Here is a 21,609-nt window from a genome sequence, read left to right on the forward strand (position 1 = left end):
TCCCAGAGGGTTCTGTCTGGGGGCTGTGCTTTGCTTTTCTGTGGTGTTCTCCGCCGGCAAAATGTGGTGGTTTGGCCTCCGCCTGGTTTGATTCCGGGTTCCTTTGGGTTCTACGGTTTCGTTCCGGAGGTTTCTTCCTCTTGGGCCCCCTTTGTGGGTTCTTGGGCCCCCTTTGTTTCCTCGTGTGTGCCCCGGTTTCTGCCTTCTTGAGTTCCGGGTCTTCCTGGCTTGCAGACTGATCTTTTTGGGTCTTGGCACGGTGTTGTGGTCATGCTGGGATTTTGTGGTTTTGTCGAGGTGGGCCTTTAGATGCAGTTTTGTGCTTTTTTGCCTGGCCGGCGTGTGCTCTGCCCACTGGTCGGCGGCTTGTAATTTCCTTTTCAAGTGTTTGTGTGTGTGTAAGCATGTACATGTGTACACTGTGTGTGTGTGCACATGTGTATGTGCATATGCACGTCTGTGTCTCATACCTTGTGTGTATATGTATATATTTGTATGTGTACTTTTTCTTTCAGAAGGGGCTCTGTTCCTTTCTCTGTTGACGGGCGCTGGGGGAGCAGCTTGTTCTGTTGACTCTCATATGGTCCTGCTGTTGGTGGGCGATTTTGGTTGTCTTCCGGCCTCTGGTGGCGGCGGTGGACGGCTTCTTCCCGTTTGGGGGGTTCAGAGCTGGCAGGGTGAGCTTCTTCCCCTGCGCTTCGTCATGTCATCTTGGTGGGCGTGGTCGATCCGCCCCATCCTTCTGGGGTTCCCGTCTGCTCTTTGCAGACATGGGCCTTCGAATCTGCGGTTCTTCTGGACTTCTTCAGTCTGTGCCCTGGCTTCTATGTCCTCCTAGGAGGACTGTTGTCTCCTGTCCGGCTTCTGTTGAGGCCGGGTGCCTGGATGGTGGCCCTGGACCTCCAGGTCAGTTATTGGCACTTGGTGTATTTTTGCATCTTTACAGGATCTTGGTGCTCTGTCTGAGTCTGCTTGAGATTCGGTGTCTGGCCTACCTCGACGACTGGCTGGTGTGGGCTCCCAGTTGGTCCGCTTGTCTGCTCGCCAGGGGTGTGGTTCTTTCCAGATCGCCGGGTTTGGTTTCCTGGTGATCTGGAGGCCATTCCATCTGTTTCTGTCCCGGGTTCGGACCTGGGCCTTGTTTAGGGCTATTGGGCCACTCCTTGTCTTTCCCTCCTGAAGTGTTACTGCGGCTGTGGTCCTGCCTTCGGCTGTGCATGAGGGGGTCCCGGGTTGCTCGAGCTGTTGTGCGGGAGTCTGAACTTTGACGTGCTGGTCTGCCCGCGGGGTCAGGTTTGACTTCGGCATCTGTTTGGTTCCTTCGGAGACTCCCCTTCCAGCCTCTTGCAATCGTTGGGTTCGTTCCTCCGGGGATCTTGTGTTGGTGCTGCGTCACCAGCTTCCTCTTTTGGGTTTTCGGGGTTCCATGCCTTGGCACCTCCCTGAACCTTTGCTCGATGTGTTCACAGACGGGTCATTTCTCGGCTGGGGCTTTTGTGACCAGTGCTCACCAGGTCAGCCGGGAATGGTGGAGTCTGTCCATCTGTCGGGCTCACAGCACGGTTCGGGAGTTCGTGGCTGTCTGGTTTGCGCTTCAGATGGTTTGGGTCACTCGGTGCTCTACCATTCATCTCCTTTCGGACTCTTCTCTGGCGGTTCTTGCCGGAACCACAGGGTTTCTCTTAGGTGCTGACCTTTATGGTTGGTTCCTTGGAGTGGCTCGTTTGCTGGATTCTTGGGGTTTGGCTAACCGTGAGGTTCATGTACGGGGTGTGTCCTGCGTCCTGGCGGACAGCCTGTCTCGGTTCATTCCTCTGTTCGCGGATTGGCCATTCGTCGCCGACTCGTTTCATTGGCTCTGCCGGACGTATGGACTCCTGGCCATGGACGTTCTTCGAGTCGGCATGGTCTAGGCATCGCCCATTTTATGTGGCGCCCTTACCCACCTGTGAGGCGTTCACATTGGATGCTTTTCGGCAGGACTGGTCGAGGTGGGGGTACCTGTTCCTCTTCTCCCGGTCCAACTGTTGCTTCGGGTTCTGGCTTGGTTGCAGCCCATTCCCACGAGAGCAGTCCTTATGGTTCCTTTGTGGCCGGCCCAGCTTCTTTTCAGACACTGCTTGAAAGGTGTCTGAACCCGGGGCACTTTCCCGCGGCTCCGCCTTTTTCGGCAGGTCAGATCGGTCCTGTACGTGACTGGTTCGGCCTTCTCCTCGGCTCTTTGCATCTGGTATTTTGACGCAGGTATCACCATCTCTGTGGTGTTGAGGTGGCCTTGTTGACGGTGTCCCACCTGCAGGCTTCGTCTTGGCGACAGTATGACGTTCTTGGTGTTTCTATGCACTTTTTCTTGCTCTTTGTACGTTGTCTTCTCTTTCGCATCGGGTTGTCTTGTCCTTTCTTGGGTTTTCTGGACTACAGTTATTTGATGTTTTCTTACTGATGCCTTGTTTTATGCGGCGCTGGCGGTGCCGCTCCGGCTTGCGTTCGGGGTACACGTCACATCTGTCCCGTTTTGTACTCTTTCTCGAGTTTTGTTTCACCTCCGACCTGCTCATGCGTCGCCTGCGCCGTCCTGGTCCTTGATCAGGGTGCCTTCTTATCTTCTCCTCAGTTTGTGGTAGCCCCTTCGGTTCAAGTTTCTGCTCTTTGGTACTGGTGGTAGATTTGTACGTGTGCAGCCTTTCTCCGTCCTGGTGATGGTCGAGACGGCTGGTCTCGACCATCGCCAGTAAAGTGTGATGTTTGCTTGTTACCTTGTTTCCTTGGGATTATAGGGAGTTTCTACCTCTCTGTTCGTTTTTTTGTTTTAGTTTTTACCATGTGGGGTTTGTTTTGTCATGCCTACCTTTCTGGGTGCCTGACCCCGGTCGATGGCAGATAAGGAAAACCCCAACCACAAGAGGGTTTTCCAGTGCCATTGCTCCCTGAAACCTCTCTGAAGGGGCCAGGTTCTGGTGCTGGTCCCTGGTAGGTCTGAACTCCTTAGCTAATGTCCCAGTCTAATATAACATACATTATCCCGATAAGCTCCAGGGAGCCTCCGGGGCTCAGCCAGAAAATGGCGTTTCATTACATTCTATACTGGGTTTTTACTTGTAATCCATTCACCCAGTCCACTAAGACATATTTGGGTGCAAGCAGCTTTAGCGTTGCATGCAAGGTTTAAGTTGCAGCAACATGCGAGGTTGGTTGCCTTTCCGGATGCCCCGCAGCTGCCCCGCTGAATTATACTGGTAGTTAGTCTCGGTGGCTTCAGGGATTGCCCCTTCCAGATCGGCGGCGGAAGCATTAGAGCCTGGTCCTCTTGCCAGAGCTTTTGGGCTATGCCAGCGAGCCCCCTTCATCACTGCTTTTCCGGTGGACTCTGCTCTTTCTCCAAAGGCAGAGGGTTTGGAGGACGGCTTAGCCCTGGGTCTTGACGTGGAGGATTCTGGGGCTGGAGAGGAGTTGACTTGGGGGGCCCTGAGTCCCACTTGTCAATGCTTGGGGTGTTTGGTACCCTTGGTGCAGGGCTTGTTGTTATAGGGGGAGGGGTTTTCCTTTCCCCTCCCTGTACGATTTTGTTATGAGTTCGACTCTTCCCCGGGTTTGGGTCCATGTTCCCTTGGGTTCTTTGGTTCCCTCCTCCTGGAGGTTTTTGGCTTCCCGCATCCCACCGAGGAAGGTATGGGAGGCCCCATGCGGCTTACCTCCTGCGAAACCCGGATTACGCCTCGATAATGAAGCCTTCTTTTGGAGTTTGGCTCCTCTTTTTCTTTATTGGGTGCATTACGAGGTGCCGGTGTCTTCCTGTCTGGCAGACTGCCTTTTCTTCTTTGGGGGCTTGGCATTCATCCTGTTGGAATGCGCACTTGAATGGCCAAAGTTGCCTATGATCATTCAGGTTTTCCTGGGGGGTGAGTTGGAGCACCTCAAGGCATGCTTGGTCGCCCCTGTCCTTCCTTATGATGTCGGCCAGGTGCGGCTTCACGTGCACATTCCCTCCCTTTCCCACGGGCAATTTGTGCGCTCGTGGGCACTTGGCTTCGGTCTTGCGCTTCTTTTCCCTGCTGGAGCTGTCTTCGGACTGTCTTGTGCTGGGTGTGGAGGAGCTGGGTTCCAGGCCAGGGTCCGGTGTGCTTGCTTCTTCAGCTCAGGCGCCGGCTGCTTTGGTGAAGTTGTATGCGCCGTTACTGAGGGAGGCGGTGTCTGTTCTTCGCTTCTCGCCTCTTCGCTTCTCAGAATCCTCACTCTCCTCAACCATTGACTCGCCATCATCTGCCGTGTCTACATCTGATGAATCACTGTGGAAATCAGTGTCCTGTTCTTCCCCCTCAACATCTGTATCAATACCGGATAATTCTTGAATCAAACCAGGGGTTTTTGTTGGTATAAGCCGAATGTTATGAAATTTCTTGTAGAACATACTTATTCTATCCTCTTATTCATATGGTTGATTTCTTCGCTGTTTTCGGCGTGGAACTGCTCTGCCCTGGACCCTGATCCATCGTGTAACGTATATAATGTGTGTGAAAGACACGCAAACCAATATAAATGCTGATAATAACCAAGATTTGCACAAGTTTGGGACGGGAGCCAGTGGCGCTCCGGTCACGAGCATGATGAACAAAACACATGCCTACCGCATGGCCTCACCACCCAGAATGCCATGCGGCATGTGGAGGAAAGTGGGAAGATAATGGCGCTCATTTTAAAACCATCTAGAAGTTGATCAGATGAAAATTTAATTTTTTACAAATATTTTAATGGATGACGCACGTGATAGTCATCAGATTACATTAAGGAGAAAAACTTATGACACTAATAGGCATCATTGGAGAGTGAAAGTGTTAATTAACCAGTCAAGTGTTAGAGAATAAACCTCCTTCCTGCCTACTTGAAGTATTCAGTTGATTGACAGATACAACAATCAACACAGAAGAGTTCTCTGCCAACACATGTCAGCTGGATTATTATGTGATTACGTATTATAAAAAAATCTGACTGCCCAAATGTCTTGGGAAGTTAGTAGTAGTATTATGGATGGGTGAATACTGTTACATCAACTGAGTGTAAGGGTGTTCCAGAGAATGCTCAAATTTGCTTTGATGTTGATACATTATCCACAGTGTACAGCAGAGATAACAAAATCTGTTGCACTTATCATGGAAGCTAAACTCAAATGTGAAAATCTGCTCAAAATGAGCATCACTTTGCTATCCAATGGCTCACGCTGTCGAAGTAAAACTACATGCACAGATTGGAAGAGCCACAAACAATCCATATAAGGCCAACCATCATTCAATTGGTAATGGTGGAGATGTGGGGTTTCTGGGTGGCAATGTGGGTGGAAGGTAGTTTTAATCAGATGATGGCAGCCATGGATTTCACAGTTGCATAAAGCTGCCACTAATGTGAACTGTTAAATTTTATTTGATAGTGTAAATATTAATATGTTACCCATTCTAAAAAAAGTATTCACTATTTTAAGCTGCCATACTAGTTCAAATCTTGCTCTTACCATTACAGTATTTAATTATCAGGTACTCAAGTCATTTACCTTGAATTCTCAACAGATTGATCCCTTATATTTTTTGTATTTGCCTTATTCATAACAGATGGTAATGCTGATGGGATGGGGTCAAAGGGCAGTGCCTCAAGACAGTGTAATGGGAAAGAACATGGTAGCTCATGTGTTGCGCTTCCTGTGTGTCAACACACCACACAACAGGGCAGATGTCTTCAAGTATAACCTTGACGTTATAAGGTTTGTCATCTACTGTTTTGTTTGAATGCTGTTGAACTTTGTTTTTGTTGTTTTGAATTATTTCAGCCAAGTTGTCATGAATGCAGAATCCTTTAGAATAATGGATGTATATTATCTTTAAGTGTTTTTTTTTCTCATTCCACAACACTTCCCACTTCATTTTTTATTTGAAACATTGCTTTATTACATTTTGGTCCATTACATATTATATATAATGATTTGCTGTTTGTGGCAGAGGGATGTTCAGTGGTGCCTCAATTAACCCTTCTGTTGCTAAGGGCTAATTAGCCTTTGTCACCCACAGGCGCATAACCAAAAAAAAAAAAAAAATCTTCCTAACATGTTTATTTGTGTTCCCTGACCACGAGAAAAAAAATTTAATTGTACTTATCAATGACGTAATTGAGCCGACAATATGGGCGATGACGTCACAACCTCCATGTTCGCTCATGCAAGGTGCGTCCCAGAGGCGTCGCGCACGGTCTTCAAGCAGCCATAGTTGCCACGAATTTATTTTTGCAGCATTATTTACAATGTCTAGGCGTATTTTATCACTAATATTATTCACTAATTGTGTTGCATATAATGTTACATCATGGTTAATGGCAATAAATGTTGCATACATCAAGTATACACAAGTGCACACAAATGTTTTCCATTATGCCAATATAATATGTATTCACATTGTTCATTATTATATTTACACACATGCATGCACTATTTACAGGTTTTTGCACTATTATTGCACATTTAGAAGTCTTGGAGAGAGAGTGGTAGTCGTTGAAGCAGTCGACAGCACACAAAGGGACTGCACACTCTTTAAAGTCTATCACCAGTTTACGTTTCTGATCTCTCGTTTTTGTTGTTTTACAAACTAAGCAATCACGTTGGCCTATTGCACGCTTTCCAGCTATTGGCAAATGTTTTAGTCTGTGTGTTGAAAGGCCTCCATGTAAGTGAGCCTAGGTGTAGCAAAATGCTGCAACACTAGGTTCATGATGAGTCTTTGTATGCCAGGAACATCTTTGCCAAACTTTGCTAATAACTGTGTCCCAAGTGTAAAAGCAAACAAATCGAAACTTGGTTTATGTCCAGTTCTCACCAGATATATATTGTAGCTGTTCAGTATGCTTATGTCAACAAGATGGAAAAACACTTTTTCCTCCACTTCAATGTTTTCCGCACACACTCGACAGTGCCCACCATCATGTCAGATTTATCAACCAAATGCATGTTGATATTATAGTCAAGAACAATCTGGCTTATATACTGGTTCTTGCGTAACTTGGTTCACCTTGCCACTGTTCACCATTGTACCATCATGAACGGTTGTCAGCATATTCACTTCTCTCCTGTCTTGCCATCTAACTGAGAGTATTTGATCATATTTTCTTAGCTGGCAGTCACCAACTTCAAGTTTATTGTCAAACACTGGCATTTCCCTTCTTCCTGGCTTTACTGTGCTAACCAATCTGGTTCTGTTTTCAATCAAGAACCTAGCTAGCAAGGGAATTGTCTAGTAGTTATCCGTGTATAAAATGTGGCCCTTGTTCATTCATGATGCCATCAGTGACTTCACCACACTACCTGAGAAAACATGTTGGTCGTTACTGGGAATGTCTACATCGCTAGCAGAATACAGAATCATGTGTAACACGTATCCTGTTTCACAGTCACAAAGAACAAAGAATTTCAATCCAAATCTGTTTTGTTTGGAGGGAATATACTGCTTGAAGGCAACACATCCTTTAAAAGCACAAGGGATTTGTCAATCACCAGGTTCTGTGCTGGTACGTAAAATTCTCTGAACTTACCAATCCCTTGGTTCATATAGTGCCTGACTCGGCAAAGTCTATCATCCTCTGTCCAGTCCTCATTACTTGCAAAATGAAGACACCTGAGGAGTATCTGAAACCTGTCTCGGGACATATATTCTCGAAGAAAGGTGTTGGAATATTCTGGTCGTAGTCAAGAATAAACATAGTCAACATGAGAGCAGTGCCACCAGCCACATGGGTACATGCATATAGGCGATATACATCACATATAGCGAGCAGTGATACGTTGAACAGTGAAGTAGAACGCATAACAGTGTGTGGAAAGTGGAACGTGTGGAAAGTGTCGGAGAACTACACAGAAAAAAATAGAAATGTAAATTTGTGGGAGTAGGAGGCATCACGCAGTGTTTACACCACAGCCACGAGGCCTACCAGTGTATGGGACGTCCCTTGGTGATAATATACTGGCATTATATATTATAATACGGGAATGTGGATTTAGGAACTAGTAATAGAGTAAGTAATTACGTAAGTGTAATTACCTAAGTGTAGTTACAGGATGAGAGCTATGCTCATGGTTTCCCGTCTTCCCAGCACTCTTTGCCATATAATGCTTTGAAATTTCTGACGATTTTGGCCTCCACCACCTTCTCACTTAACACTTTCGCGCACACTGCGTTCTGAAAAAAACTTACTGTATGTGCTTTCGGCGTTTCGCGCGCCTACGCGGTAAGACCGAAAAAGTGTACACTCTTTTGACTGTCCTGACAATAATTGAAGGCGCACGTATTTAAATTTGGTATCACTGTGTTCGCAATAAAATTGTCTATAAGAACATACCTATAAAATGCCGCCAAAGCATAAGGACTATCAACACCAAATAAAAAACTATTCAGATCACTCGCCGAGAGCGCCAAACAGCAACAAAATGTTTCCACTCTCTTAATGGTTGCGAAGCCTACAGTTGTCCTACATCGCTAATTGTGGTATCATTGGAATCACAATAAAATTCTCTACACGGGCATATGCATATAAATATAGATTCAATGACGTAGCCCACCCAAAACAGTGTGGGAAGTGGCCGAAGTGTTACCCGCGGCGTCATATCGGCGAAACTCGCTTTGAAAAGTGTATATTCAATTCACTGTCCTGACATTATTTTTCGATGTATGTATTTCATTTTTTTCCAATGTGTTCGCAATAGAATGTTCTATAAGAACATAAGTATTAAAGGTCACATAAGGATGCGTTCGACCGGCAACATATATATAAACTACGTCGATTATACTCGTCGTGTCAATAATACAATTGTTTTACCACGATGATTCACTGCCACGCCGTTCTCTTTAATAAGCTGTTCGGCTATTAGAAAAAACGTAAATTTCATGGCAAACATTTGTAAACTATTCCGAAGTTGATCGGATAATAAATGGAATTTATACAAATTTTTTTCGCCGGACTACACGCGTAGTCTGTTATGCGGAAACGTAAGAAAATATGGTGACGACCCTAGAAATCATCAAATGCGCGAAAGTGTTAACTTGTTCCAACTGTCTACCACTGTTTACAAAAGTGAATTTTTGTATATTTCTCCGGCAGCTTTGTTTCATTAGTTTAAATCTATGACCTCTTGTTCTTGAAGTTCCGGGTCTCAGGAATTCTTCCGTTTCAATTTTATCGATTCCTGTTACTATTTTAAACGTAGTGATCACATCGCCTCTTTTTCTTCTATCTTCTAGTTTTTGCATATTTAATGCCTCTATCCTCTCCTCGTAGCTCTTGTCCTTCAGTTCTGGGAGCCACTTAGTACCATACTGTCTGTCTGATATTATATCGTTTTCCTCCAGGTGTTCTACCCATTTAGTTTTAATTATTTTTCTGGGGGGAGCCCCGTCGGCTCCCCGGAGCTATCCCAGGCTGATAGGCTAATGTCAGACTTTGGCATCAGTCATGTGTATGGAGTTCTTAGGCCTACCGGGGACCACGGCCAGAACCGGGCCCCCTCAGAGAGGCAAGGGGAGCAATGGCCTATAGAAGCCCCCGTGTAGTTGGAAGCATTCTATGTCTGCCATCGACCGGAACAGGCACCCAGAAAGGTAAGCGCCCCAAAACAAACCCCTATTCTGGTTAAAATTGCTACCAAAAACCGAACTAGTGGATAGAACTCCCCAACCGAAAACAAGCAAACTAGTGTGACGTCACACACTGCCGCGCCGCTGTCTGCGCAGCTCCCCCCTCCCCGGGAGGGGGAAGGGGGAGCCCCAGACACCCCGCGCTGGCTACCCACACCTCAGTTCTTGAGGCTGATGCTATAGGCGATGGTCGTGTGCTCTGGCTCCGGTGTCGCTACTGCACTGTGCTTTGCGTGTGGTGTTAGTTTTGTGGGTGCGAGAGCCAGGAGTTATCTTCAGTACTCGGGCTGCATGCGCCTAGGGCTGCCTTCCCTAGGTGCCCTGTAAGTACTGCCCTTGGGGCTTGGGGCCACCTTCCACAGGCTCCTCGGGGTCTGCCTCTGCTGATCCGTTTTACCTTTCGGTTTTTTGGCCGCCTGTTGGGCTCTTGGGTGTTCTGTTCTCCCTTGTTACCGGCAGGTAAGAGGCAGTTTGCACTGGTAGGGGCGCAGGGTGCTGCTCAGCTTGTATTTCCCGACATCGCGGCCGGCTCTGTTCCTTGGGGTTCGCTGTCCTCTTGCGGGGTTTTGTTTTTCTTTTTGTTTTTGCCTGGTGGGGGGTTCTGTCATTTTATTGTTTGTTTTTGCCCTTCCACTGTTCTCCTCGGTGGCGCCCCCTGCTAGGCCCCCATGAGTGTACACGTCCCTGGGGTTCAGCTTTAGAAGTTTGCTTGGTAGTTTTGGGCGCCGGTTTGCAGCACCCTGCCTGGGACTACCTGAGCGCGAGTCCTCTTAAAGTAAACGCTCAGGACCCTGGGAATCCCCTAGGGGGCGCGTGGGTCCGATGGATGTGATCCCGGAGTCCCCACTCGCTGTGTGCGAGTTTGAGGGTTGCTCGGTCCCCTTGTCTCAGGGTGACCCTCATTGTTTTTGCCTCTGCCACGCTGCCTGTTGGGTCGGTGATACTTTCGACCCTGAGTCCTGTGAGTGTTGCTGCTTGCTTGTGACTCAATTTACCCAAACCTCTGATGATTCTATTTGGATACAGGCGGCACGTGCGTTGCAGTCTAGGTTTCGTCTGTTGCAACGCGCTCGGTTGGTTGCTTCCCCGGATGCCCCGGGGCTGCCCCGCTTTGCTTTTCGAGACCCGGACTTGGGGGTGGTGGTCGCTTCGATCCTGGTTCAGTCCGCACCTCCTCGTCCTTCCCCTTCTGTTCGTTCTGGTCCCCCGCCCCTGCTTCCGGCCCCGAAGCGTCTGAGGGTTTCGGGGTCAGAGCAGGGGTAACCTGATCTCGAGACTCGGGCAGCTTCGGGGGTTGCCCCTTCCGGGGGGGCGGCAGAGGCATTCGAGTCTTGTCTCCCGGCCGAAGCTTCAGGGTCTGACCAGTGGGCCCCCCTTCCTCCAGCTTTTCCGGCTGCTCCGTCCTTGTCTTGTGGGGTCGGGGCTTGGGGAGAGGACTCGGCCTCGGGTCCTGTGGTGACGGACCTCGAGGCTGGGGAGGGGCTGACTTGGGGGCCTTGGGCCCCGCTGGACCCCGCCTGGGTTTTTCTTCCCACTGAGCGGGGCTTATTGTTACAAGGAGTGGGGTTTTCTTTTCCCCCCTCTGCGTACGAGTTGGATTTGGTGTCAGCCCCTCCCCGGGTTCGGTTCCGTGTTCCCCCGGGTACGTCGGTTCCGTCCTTCCTGAGGTTTTCGGCTTATCGCATCCAACCTGGTGTGGTGCGAGCGGCCTTTGCAGCTTACCTCCTGCGTGACCAGGATTATGCCTCGGAAATGGATCCGTCCACGTTCAGGTTTGGGACTTCGTTCCCTTTCTGGCTCCGTTACGAGGTTCCGGAGTCGTCCTGGCTAGCAGACTGCCCCTTGTTTGGTCTGGATTCCTGGCATTCCTTCTGTCGTTCCCGCACGCTGGAGTGGCGGGAAGCTTCCACGGTGCTTCAGGTTTTCCTGGGGGGTGAACTTGAGTACCTGAATGAGTGCTTGTTTGCCCCTGCCCTTCCCCGCGATGTGGGCGTTATTCAGCTCCATGTGCAGGTTTCCTCCCTTTCGGCGGCGCTCGTTGCGGAGGACTTGCGCGCCCGGGGCCTTTTATGTTCGGCCTTGCGGTTCTTTTCCCTCCTGGAGCTGTCTTCGGATTGGCTCATGGAGGATGTGGGGACGCTTGGGTCCGTCCCGGGGTCCGGCACCTTGTCCTCGGCTGCGCGTTCGTCGGCTGCCTTGTTGAAGCTGTTCACGCCAATTTTGCGGGATGCAGTTTCCCTGTTCTATGCTTCCCGTCTCGCGTGTCGGCAGGCGGTGCTGGGTTCCTCCGTGGAATCTGCTTGGGCTCTGGCTCTTAGGCGTTCTTCACCTTTTTGTCCTCTCCTGTTTGGGGAGTCGGCCGTGGCGCAGTTTATTCAGGCTGCGTCGGCGGCTTGTCGTCCGATGTCGGACTTGTTGGTTTTCCGGGGGTCCCGGGGTGGGTCTTCCCGGAAAGGTCGTGCCAGGGCTCGGGGTTCCTCTCGTCGTGGTAGGCCTCTGGTGTCAGGTTTGGGGTTGGCTCCTCCTGCGGACCCTCCCTCGTCTGGTCGGTGCGGTGTTCGCGCTGTGCGGGGTTCTGGGTCTCGTAAGGGTCGCCGGCCCTTTCGCGGTTTGCCCCCTTGACGGGGCAATTAGGGGGCGGCTTGCGCTGTTCGCCCGCGCCTGGTCCCACGATTCGTGGGCCTTTCGGGTCGTGTCTCGCGGCCTGCGGTGGCGTTGGGTGGCCCCTCCCCCCTTTGGGGGGTCGGGGCTGGCAGGGCAGGTTTCTTCCCCTGCGCTCTGTCGAGTCATCTTGGAGTGGGTACGCTTGGGCGTCGTCGAAACGACGTCGTCCCTCAGATGGGTTTCCCGTTTGTTTCCGGTTCCGAAACGGGACTGCGCGGACCTGCGGTTCATTCTGGACTTGTCCCGTCTGAACCCCTGGGTTCATTGCCCCTCCTTTCGGATGACTACGCTGTCTCAGGTTCGGCTCCTCTTGGAGCCGGGAGCTTGGATGGTGTCCCTGGACCTCTGGGACGCTTATTGGCATGTCCCGATTCATCCACGGTTCAGGGACTGGCTCGGTTTTGTTGTGGGGCGTCAGAGTTACCGCTTTCGTTGTCTCCCGTTCGGGTTGAACCTGGCACCTCGCGTGTTCACGCGCCTTACACGGGTTGTGGTGGCTCGTTTGCGTCTCCTAGGTGTTCGGGTGTTGGCCTACCTCGACGACTGGCTGGTTTGGGCTCCCAGCCAGTCAGCTTGCTTGCTAGCCAGGGATTTGGTTCTTTCCCAGCTCGCCGAGTTCGGGTTCTTGGTGAACTGGAGGAAGTCCCATCTGGTTCCCTCTCAGGTTCGGACTTGGCTGGGTCTCGTGTGGGACTCTCGAACCGCCGCCTTGTCTCTCCCTCCGGAGTCTCTCCTGCAGCTGCGGTCCCGCCTTCGTCTGTTTCTGGAGGGCCCTCGGGTCACCCGGCGGTTGCTCGAGGGGCTGTGCGGGAGCCTGAACTTCGCGATGGTTTTCTACCCGCCGGGTCGGGTTTGGCTTCGACGGCTGTTCTGGTTCCTTCGGGGTTCCCCCTTCCGCCTCTCTCGCGATCGCAGAGTTCGACCCCCGGGGGCCTTGCGTCGGTTGCTGCGTCACCGGCTTCCTCTTCGGGTTTTTCGGGGTTCAGTGCCTTGGCGCCTACCCGAGCCCTCGCTTGATGTGTACACAGATGCGTCGTCTCTCGGCTGGGGTTTTGTGACCAGTGCTCACCAGGCCGGCCAGGGGCGTTGGGGTCCGTCCTTCCATCGAGCTCACAGCACGGTGCGGGAGTTCGCGGCAGTGTGGTTTGCTCTGGGGAGGATTCGGGTGGCCCGCGGATCGACGATTCGGTTCCATTCGGACTGCTCTCCGGTGGTTCATTGCCTGAACCGCGGGGGTTCGATGCGGTCCTTGTCTCTTTGGGGTTGGTCGCTTCGGGTGACTCGTCTGCTGAGTTCTCGGGGTTTGGCTCTCCTGGCGGTTCACGTACGGGGCGTGTCCAACGTCTTAGCCGACGCCCTGTCTCGCTTCGTTCCCCTCTCCACGGAGTGGACGGTCGACGACGAGTCCTTCCGTTGGCTTTGCCAGACGTTCGGGCGCCCCGAAGTGGACCTCTTCGCATCGGCGTGGTCGCGGCGTCTTCCCGTTTATGCGGCGCCCTTCCCCGATTGCGAGGCCGTCGGGGTCGATGCCTTTCGGCTAGACTGGTAGAGGTGGGGGTTCCTGTACCTCTTTCCCCCGGTTCGGCTGTTGCTCCAGGTCCTGACTCGCTTAGAGACTTACCGGGGGAGAGTTGTCCTTCTGGCCCCTTGGTGGCCGGCCCAGCCTTGGTTTCAGGCGCTGGTTGCTCGGTGTCCGAACCCGAGGGTTTTCCTGCGGCTCCGCCTCTTTCAGCAGATCGGGCCGGTGCGTCCCGTAGCTGGTTCGATCTTCTCGAGTCTTCGCGTATGGTTTTTTTGACTTGAGTCTATCATCATCTCTATGGTGAACAGGTGGCCTCCTTGTTGGTGTTCCACCTGAGGGCTTCTTCTCGGTGGCAGTATGAAGTTTCCTGGCGGTCCTTCCGTTTCTTTTTGCGTCTTCGTCGTGTTAGCTCCTTGTCTGTTCGGGTGGTCTTGTCCTTCCTCTCGTGGTTATTTCAGGACCGTGATCTTATGCCTAACACTGTCGCTTCGTATCGTGCGGCGCTGGCGGAGCCGCTTCAGCTTGCTTTCGGTATCGATGTTACGTCTGCGCCGTTTTGCAAGCTGTCTCGTGCATTGTTTCACCTCCGGCCTGCTCATGCGTCGCCTGAGCCGTCCTGGTCTTTGGACAGAGTGCTCGCTTTCCTTTCATCTCCTCGTTTCGTTGTGGCCCCTTCGGTCCAGGATTGTTTTTCCAAGGCACTTTTCTTGTTGGCTTTGGCCTCTGGGGGTCGGGTAGGGGAGCTTCATGCTCTCCTCCGGCGCAGGGGTTTCTGCTCTTTTGGTCGTGGTGATTGTTTTGTTCGTTTGCAGCCGTCTCCTTCTTTTCTGGCGAAGAATGAGACTGCTGCGTTCTGGAGGGGTCCATGGGTGGTTGATGCTTGGTTGGTCAGGCCGGGGGTGCATCATGTTTTGTGTCCGGTTGTGGCGCTTCGCCGTTATTTGCGCGCCACAGCTTCTGTGTCCGGGGACGCGCTGTGGGTTGATCCGGTTTCCCTTCTTCCCTGTTCGCGGGTTCGGGTCTCTCAGGTCGTCCGCAGGGTTATTAGGTCCAGCCAGCCTGCGGTCTATCCCCATGCCCATGACGTTCGTAAGTTCGCGGCTCTTGCTGCCGTCTTTGGGAATATGTCTTGGTCTGATATTCGGGCGCGGGGATTTTGGCGGTCGAACAGGGTCCTGGCTGCTCGTTACCTTGTGAATGTCCCTGGGCCTCGTCGGGCCTGTGTTGCTTTGGGTCGGCGGTTGCAGCCAGTTGTCTCGGCTTCGAGTTGAGGGGTGAGCGACGACCGCCTCCCGGGTAAGTCCCTCTTTTTCTGTCTGTGGGTAGTTAGCTCCGGGGAGCCGACGGGGCTCCCCCCAGAAAACCAGCGTTGAATGTAATGAAACGCCATTTTCTGGGTGAGTCCCGGAGGCTCCCCGGCATCCCTCCCCCCCTCCGGTCGGCGGTTTTTCGCGTTTTTGACATCCAGCCTCAAGAACTGAGGTGTGGGTAGCCGGCGCGGGGGGTCTGGGGCTCCCCCTTCCCCCTCCCGGGGAGGGGGGAGCTGCGCAGACAGCGGCGCGGCAGTGTGTGACGTCACACTAGTTTGCTTGTTTTTGGTTGGGGAGTTCTATCCACTAGTTCGGTTTTTGGTAGCAATTTTAACCAGAATAGGGGTTTGTTTTGGGGCGCTTACCTTTCTGGGTGCCTGTTCCGGTCGATGGCAGACATAGAATGCTTCCAACTACACGGGGGCTTCTATAGGCCATTGCTCCCCTTGCCTCTCTGAGGGGGCCCGGTTCTGGCCGTGGTCCCCGGTAGGCCTAAGAACTCCATATACATGACTGATGCCAAAGTCTGACATTAGCATATCAGCCTGGGATAGCTCCGGGGAGCCTCCGGGACTCACCCAGAAAATGGCGTTTCATTACATTCAACGCTGGTTTTTCCAATATTTTGACTATTACACTTGTCAATGATACAGGTGTACAATTAAGGGGGTCTTCCCTGCTTCCACTTTTGTACATTGGAACTATGTTAGCCTTTTTCCACACATCAGCTACAACTCCTGTACACAGGGATGCCTGAAAAATCAGTTGAAGTGGAATGCTGAGCTCAGGTGCACATTCTCTCAGAACCCATGGTGAAACTCCATCTGGACCAACTGCATTGTTCTTACTTAGCTCCTTGAGCATTTTTTCCACTTCGCCTACACCTCTATGTGCTCTATGTTATTCTCTGGAATTCTTATTGTGTCTGGTTCCCTAAAGATTTCATTTTGTACAAACACACTTTGAAACTTTTCGTTTAGTGTTTCACACATTTCCATTTCATTTTCCGTGAATCTATTTCCCATTTTCAACCTCTGAATATTATCCTTTACCTGCAATTTGTTGTTTATGAATTTATAGAATAGACCTGGTTCTGTTTTACATTTGTCTGCAATCCCTTTTTCAAAATTTCTTTCTGCCTCTCTCCTCACTGCCGTGTAGTTGTTACTCGCATCTTTGTATCGCTGGTATGTTTGGGGCTTTGGCCTCTTCCTGTATTAATTCCATTTTTGTGTCTTTTGGTCTCTGGCCTCTTGCAATTTCTATTGAACCAATCCTGTTTCCTAGTTCTGCATCTCTGTTTTGGTATAAATTTTTTTGTGCTTTTATCATATATTTCAAAAACTTGACATACATCTCATTCACTTCCTTGCCTAGCAACAAGTCTGTCCAATTATACTCACTAAAAAAATTTCTAAGGTTGCCATAATGTCCTCTCCTGAAGTCAGGTTTTTTCAACTGCTTCAACCTCCTTATTTTCTTCCAGATTATAACGCATTGCATACTTTATTCCCAAAAAGACATGGTCACTTTTACCCAAGGAAGGAAGGTACTGAATGTCAAATATTTCTTCCTCCTCCCTGGTAAATATCAAATTTAGCTTGGAGGGAATGTCCCCTTCCCTCATCCTCGTAGCTTGTTCAACATGTTGATACACGAATGTATCAAGAATGTGTTGATACAAGATACAAGTGAATAACATTGCAAGCCGGAAAGTAAGCAGAAAATCCTTAGGATAATACAGGCAAATAATTCAATGTTATAAATCAAGGATTGGCAATGGGTGGCATCCATCAACCCCACGACCTGGGACAACGATCAACTATACCCCACTAGGACCGTTTTCACTACCAGGCGATAAGTACCCCCTCATAAATTTGAACAAATAAACATAGATAATGTTATAAATATACTGTATACATATTATATATACATACATACATATAATACTATAAATATATTCATATAATATTATAAATAGTAAAATTACTAAAGTCAACAAGGGATAAATTGACAATAAATCACAAATAAGGGAACAAACAACCTCTACACCACAAACCCAACATGGAGACGTGTGGAGGCTGCTTTAAACCACTGCGGAAGAGTGTTGTAGGGATTGTATGTAACATTTGTAACATAAGATTTCACCCGAGTTGTTCAGGATTACCTACACAACATGCAAACAGACAAGGTACCTACTGGATCTGTCACAATGATAGACAGGTGTGGGGAAAACATCACCAAACTAATGAATGACATTCCTGAAGTACATAGGCTACAATTCACTCAAAAGCTACCAGAAATATAAAGGCAGAGTATATAAAGACAGCAACAAACACTGAACTCAACCCAGGGACTGAGAGTTTAGGGAGCCAAATTAGCAATGTCGGAAATTGTGTCGAGGTACACGAAAATGAAGGCAATACTGAAGAGCATACTGGTAATAGGAGTATGGAGAGAAACAATGAGAAGGACAAGAACACAAATGAGACAGACGAAAGCAACAAAGAGAAAGATAAGGGCAATGCCGAGAAAGAATGCAGAAATGAGAAAGTTGGAACAAATAACGCAGAGGTAACCAAGTCGTGCACAGATACAAACAATAAGAATATAAGCACAGATGAAAATATTTACAGGTATTATGCATAAGGACAGTGCAGATATGGGCCCAGAGGCACGGAATGCACATTCATGCACCCACGGAAATGCCTAAACATGTTAGGGGAAAAGCAGATGTCGTTTTGGAAAAGATTGTAGATATTTCCACCCTAAGTTATGCAAACACTCAGTGAATGAGAGGAAATACTATGACCTCCATTGCCCTGATTTCCATGTGAGAGGTACACAGCGCTATATGAGAGAGGAAGTCCAATATAAAAGCCCGGGAAATTTTTTAGAGGCAAGCAGAACCAGAGGGAGGAACAGACAGGCAGAAACATTGCAGGAGTATGGATGGGAAGGGGAAAATGCCCAAGACTTGACTATGTTTCGTCATCAAGCCCACACATACTACACCCCCAACTACACAGAAACTACCACACTCCCCAGTATCACTTCCAAAACTGGACAAACCATTGCCACAACAACACACCCTGGGTCAGGATAGAGAGGAGGGAGAACTACCAAAACCTTCCAGAAATGACACACAATATGGACAATCATTCATATTTGCAAACATTCAAGGTCTAAAGTCAAAGTCAAGAAATAAAGTTAAGTTCATAAATGGCCTCCTATTAGTGTCAAACTCAATATTTGGGGCATTCACGGAAACTTGTACGAAAGATTACATGGATAGTGAAATCTGGATTCCAAATTATAATTTATATAGATGTGATAGAGAAAACAGGTCAAACAGAGGAGTACGTCTGTATATTAAAGAGGACCTTGTATGCACAGAGCTACTAAACTCAACTAATGGTAGAAGTACTTGAAATTAAGGTAGAAAAAATAAACCTACTCATTATTCTAATATATAAACTGCCAGATACAATGGTTGAGGAATTCACAGAGCAGATGCACAAAATAGAGAACATCCTTGATAATCTAGCGAACCCAGCACCAGATATTATCTTCCTTGGAGATTTCAATTTCTAAGATGGAGAATGGCAAACACAACTATCATAGCAGGGAACGACCCTGGAAATAACCAACCACAGGTCAGAGAACTTTTAAGATTCTGTGACAAATTCTCGCTCAATCAACAGATCACAGAACCAACTAGGAACAAAAACACACTAGACTTGTTATTCACAAACAATGATGAACTAATCAGAGACATTACAATCTTAGATACTACATACTCGGACCATAAGTTCATTAAAGTGCGAACTAGCATAAATAACGGTAAGAGGTCTAAGAGACCCAACAAGCGAGAAGGGGTATTCAATCAATTCAATTTCAACAATAAGAGGATCGACTGGGAGAAAATAAATGTAGACCTTGCAAACATTAAATGGGAAACGGTCTTAATTGACAAAACTCCCACACAGAAATGTGGGTGTTTTGTAGAAAACTCCCACATTTTGTGGGAGTTTTTTGAGTGAACTCCTTGTACAAAAGAAAACTTTTGCAGAGGGAGTTTTTGTAGAGTGGGAGTAGATAGAAAACTATCACCTGAGGACCACATAAAGAATATTGTGCGAGGAACCTATGCCACGCTTTCTAACCTTAGAATTGCGTTTAAATACATGGATAACGATATACTAAAGAAATTGTTCACAATTTTTGTTAGGCCAAAGCTAGAATATGCAGCGGTTGTGTGGTGCCCACATCTTAAGAAGCACATCAACAAACTGGAAAAGGTGCAAAGACATGCTACTAAGGGGCTCCCAGAACTGAAGGGCAAGAGCTACGAGGAGAGGTTAGAGGCATTAAATATGCCAAAACTAGAAGACAGAAGAAAACGAGGTGATATGATCACTACATACAAAATAGTAACAGGAATTGATAAAATCGATAGGGAAGATTTCCTGAGACCTGGAACTTTAAGAACAAGAGGTCATAGATATAAACTAGCTAAACACAGGTGCCGAAGAAATATAAGAAAATTCACTTTCGCAAACAGAGTGGTAGACGGTTGGAACAAGTTAGGTGAGAAGGTGGTGGAGGCCAAGACCGTCAGTAGTTTCAAAGCGTTATATGACAAAGAGTGCTGGGAAGACGGGACACCACGAGCATAGCTCTCATCCTGTAACTACATTTAGGTAATTACAGGGAATAGCTCAACTGACGGCTAAAGCATACAAGGTCTGCTTGAAGCACGTGCCTGTGAGGAGGGTCAGAGAGAGGACCACTCTAATCAGAGAACATAGACGATTGTACAGGAGAAGAAAAAAATAACTGAACTGCTTAGGCAGACACAACTATCACAGGAAAGGAAAATAAACCTGAACAGGGAGATCGAAAAAATAGTCTGAGGAAATGGAATGGGAACAGAAATCTATACAAAAGATAAAGAAAAATCTGAAATATTTTTTCACATACGCAAAATCAAAATCAAAAACCTCCACCAGTATTGGACCTTTAATTACAACTGTAGGTACGTACACAGAGGACAACAAAGAAATTAGTGAGATTCTAAGAAGCCAATATGAAGCTATGTTTAGCACACCAATAAACAACATGAAAGTTGATGATCCAGACAGCTTCTTTATGAATGACATTCAAGCTGCAGATAATACAACGGATATTAACACAAACTCGGAAGACTTTGATAGAGAAATTGACAATATGCCCATGCACTCAGCTCCTGGGCCGGACTCGTGGAATTCAATATTCATTAAGAAATGTAAAGTACCAGTAGTGCGAGCGCTCAGCATAATATGGAGAAACAGCCTGGATACAGGGGAGATATCAGCTGCACTTAAATCAGCAGATATAGCTCCGCTGCACAACGGGGTAGTAAGGCCTTGGCAAAAAATTATAGACCAGTTACACTAACATCTCACATAATAAAAGTTTTTGAAAGAGTGATTAGGAATCAACTTTCTAGTTTTATGGAAAATAATGAACTACACAACCCAGGACAACATGGATTTAGAGCGGGAAGATCCTGTCTGTCATAGTTACTCAACCACTCTGTTCCAGAACCGAGCTCGTCATGTGAAATGCTCGTCTTGCGAAACACTCGTCTTGCATAACAACAACATTGTCATCGAAGGTGTCCGAGAACCAGCGGGAACACTAGGAAGCACCATGTGGTTTCCTCATTAAGTGAGCGAAAGCTCGTCAATCGAAACAAATTTTCTGTGAGTGGCTCGCTCGTTACTCGAAATGCTCGTAACTGGAGCCGCTCGTCACTCGAGGTTCCACTGTAGTAACTCTGCCACCATCATATACTGGTGAAACAACCCCAGATTCCCTGTGATAAAGGTAGACTAGGGAACTAGGGATCCAACTCCTGTATAATCCTAACACTAAAATGCCTTCCCTCCCTCATGGAAAATAGAATAGTAGTGATGAATGTGATTAAACTCTGAATAACTCCCTGGTTTTAAAATTAGACTTCACACTGTGACTGCCATCATATTACTCTGGGCTGTAGCCTTTTCTGGAGGGGTCACTCGGTGGCTCCCTGTTGCTAGCTGTTCTGGATAGATCTGTGCCTATTGAGTCACATCAGACCCATAATAGCTACTGGAAACGAATGGCCAAAACCTGGCTCCCACATAGAGGTGCAGACAGCAGGGAGATCTCTGGTCACCTTCACCAAGGAACAACCACCAAAAAAGTTGAGAAATTCATAACAGACAACAGCAAGGCAATTATAAATAAGTTGGGAAACTACCCACCCATAGTAGGTCATTCACCTACTAGTGGCAGCTTTCAGCTACTTTGTGGCAGCACCAGGGAGCTATTGACTACACCTAGTAAACCCCTGCCATCAAAAGCTTGGTGTCTGCTATGACTGCTGCTAGTGTCTCTCCAAACCCTTCACGTTCTGGATTATTTTTTC

General features: G+C 48.4%; 1 protein-coding gene across 1 annotated transcript in view; it reads left to right on the forward strand.

The window, feature by feature from the left end:
* LOC123764810 (DNA-dependent protein kinase catalytic subunit) overlaps nt 1-21,609 on the forward strand; it is a 746,996-nt gene that overhangs the window by 476,112 nt on the left and 249,275 nt on the right. The window contains exon 34 of the mRNA XM_069302649.1: nt 5,601-5,749. Coding sequence (XP_069158750.1) covers nt 5,601-5,749 — 149 coding nt within the window. The remainder of the gene's footprint in view (nt 1-5,600; nt 5,750-21,609) is intronic.

This window comes from Procambarus clarkii, chromosome 48, assembly GCF_040958095.1.
Source record: "Procambarus clarkii isolate CNS0578487 chromosome 48, FALCON_Pclarkii_2.0, whole genome shotgun sequence".
Taxonomy (NCBI): domain Eukaryota; kingdom Metazoa; phylum Arthropoda; class Malacostraca; order Decapoda; family Cambaridae; genus Procambarus; species Procambarus clarkii.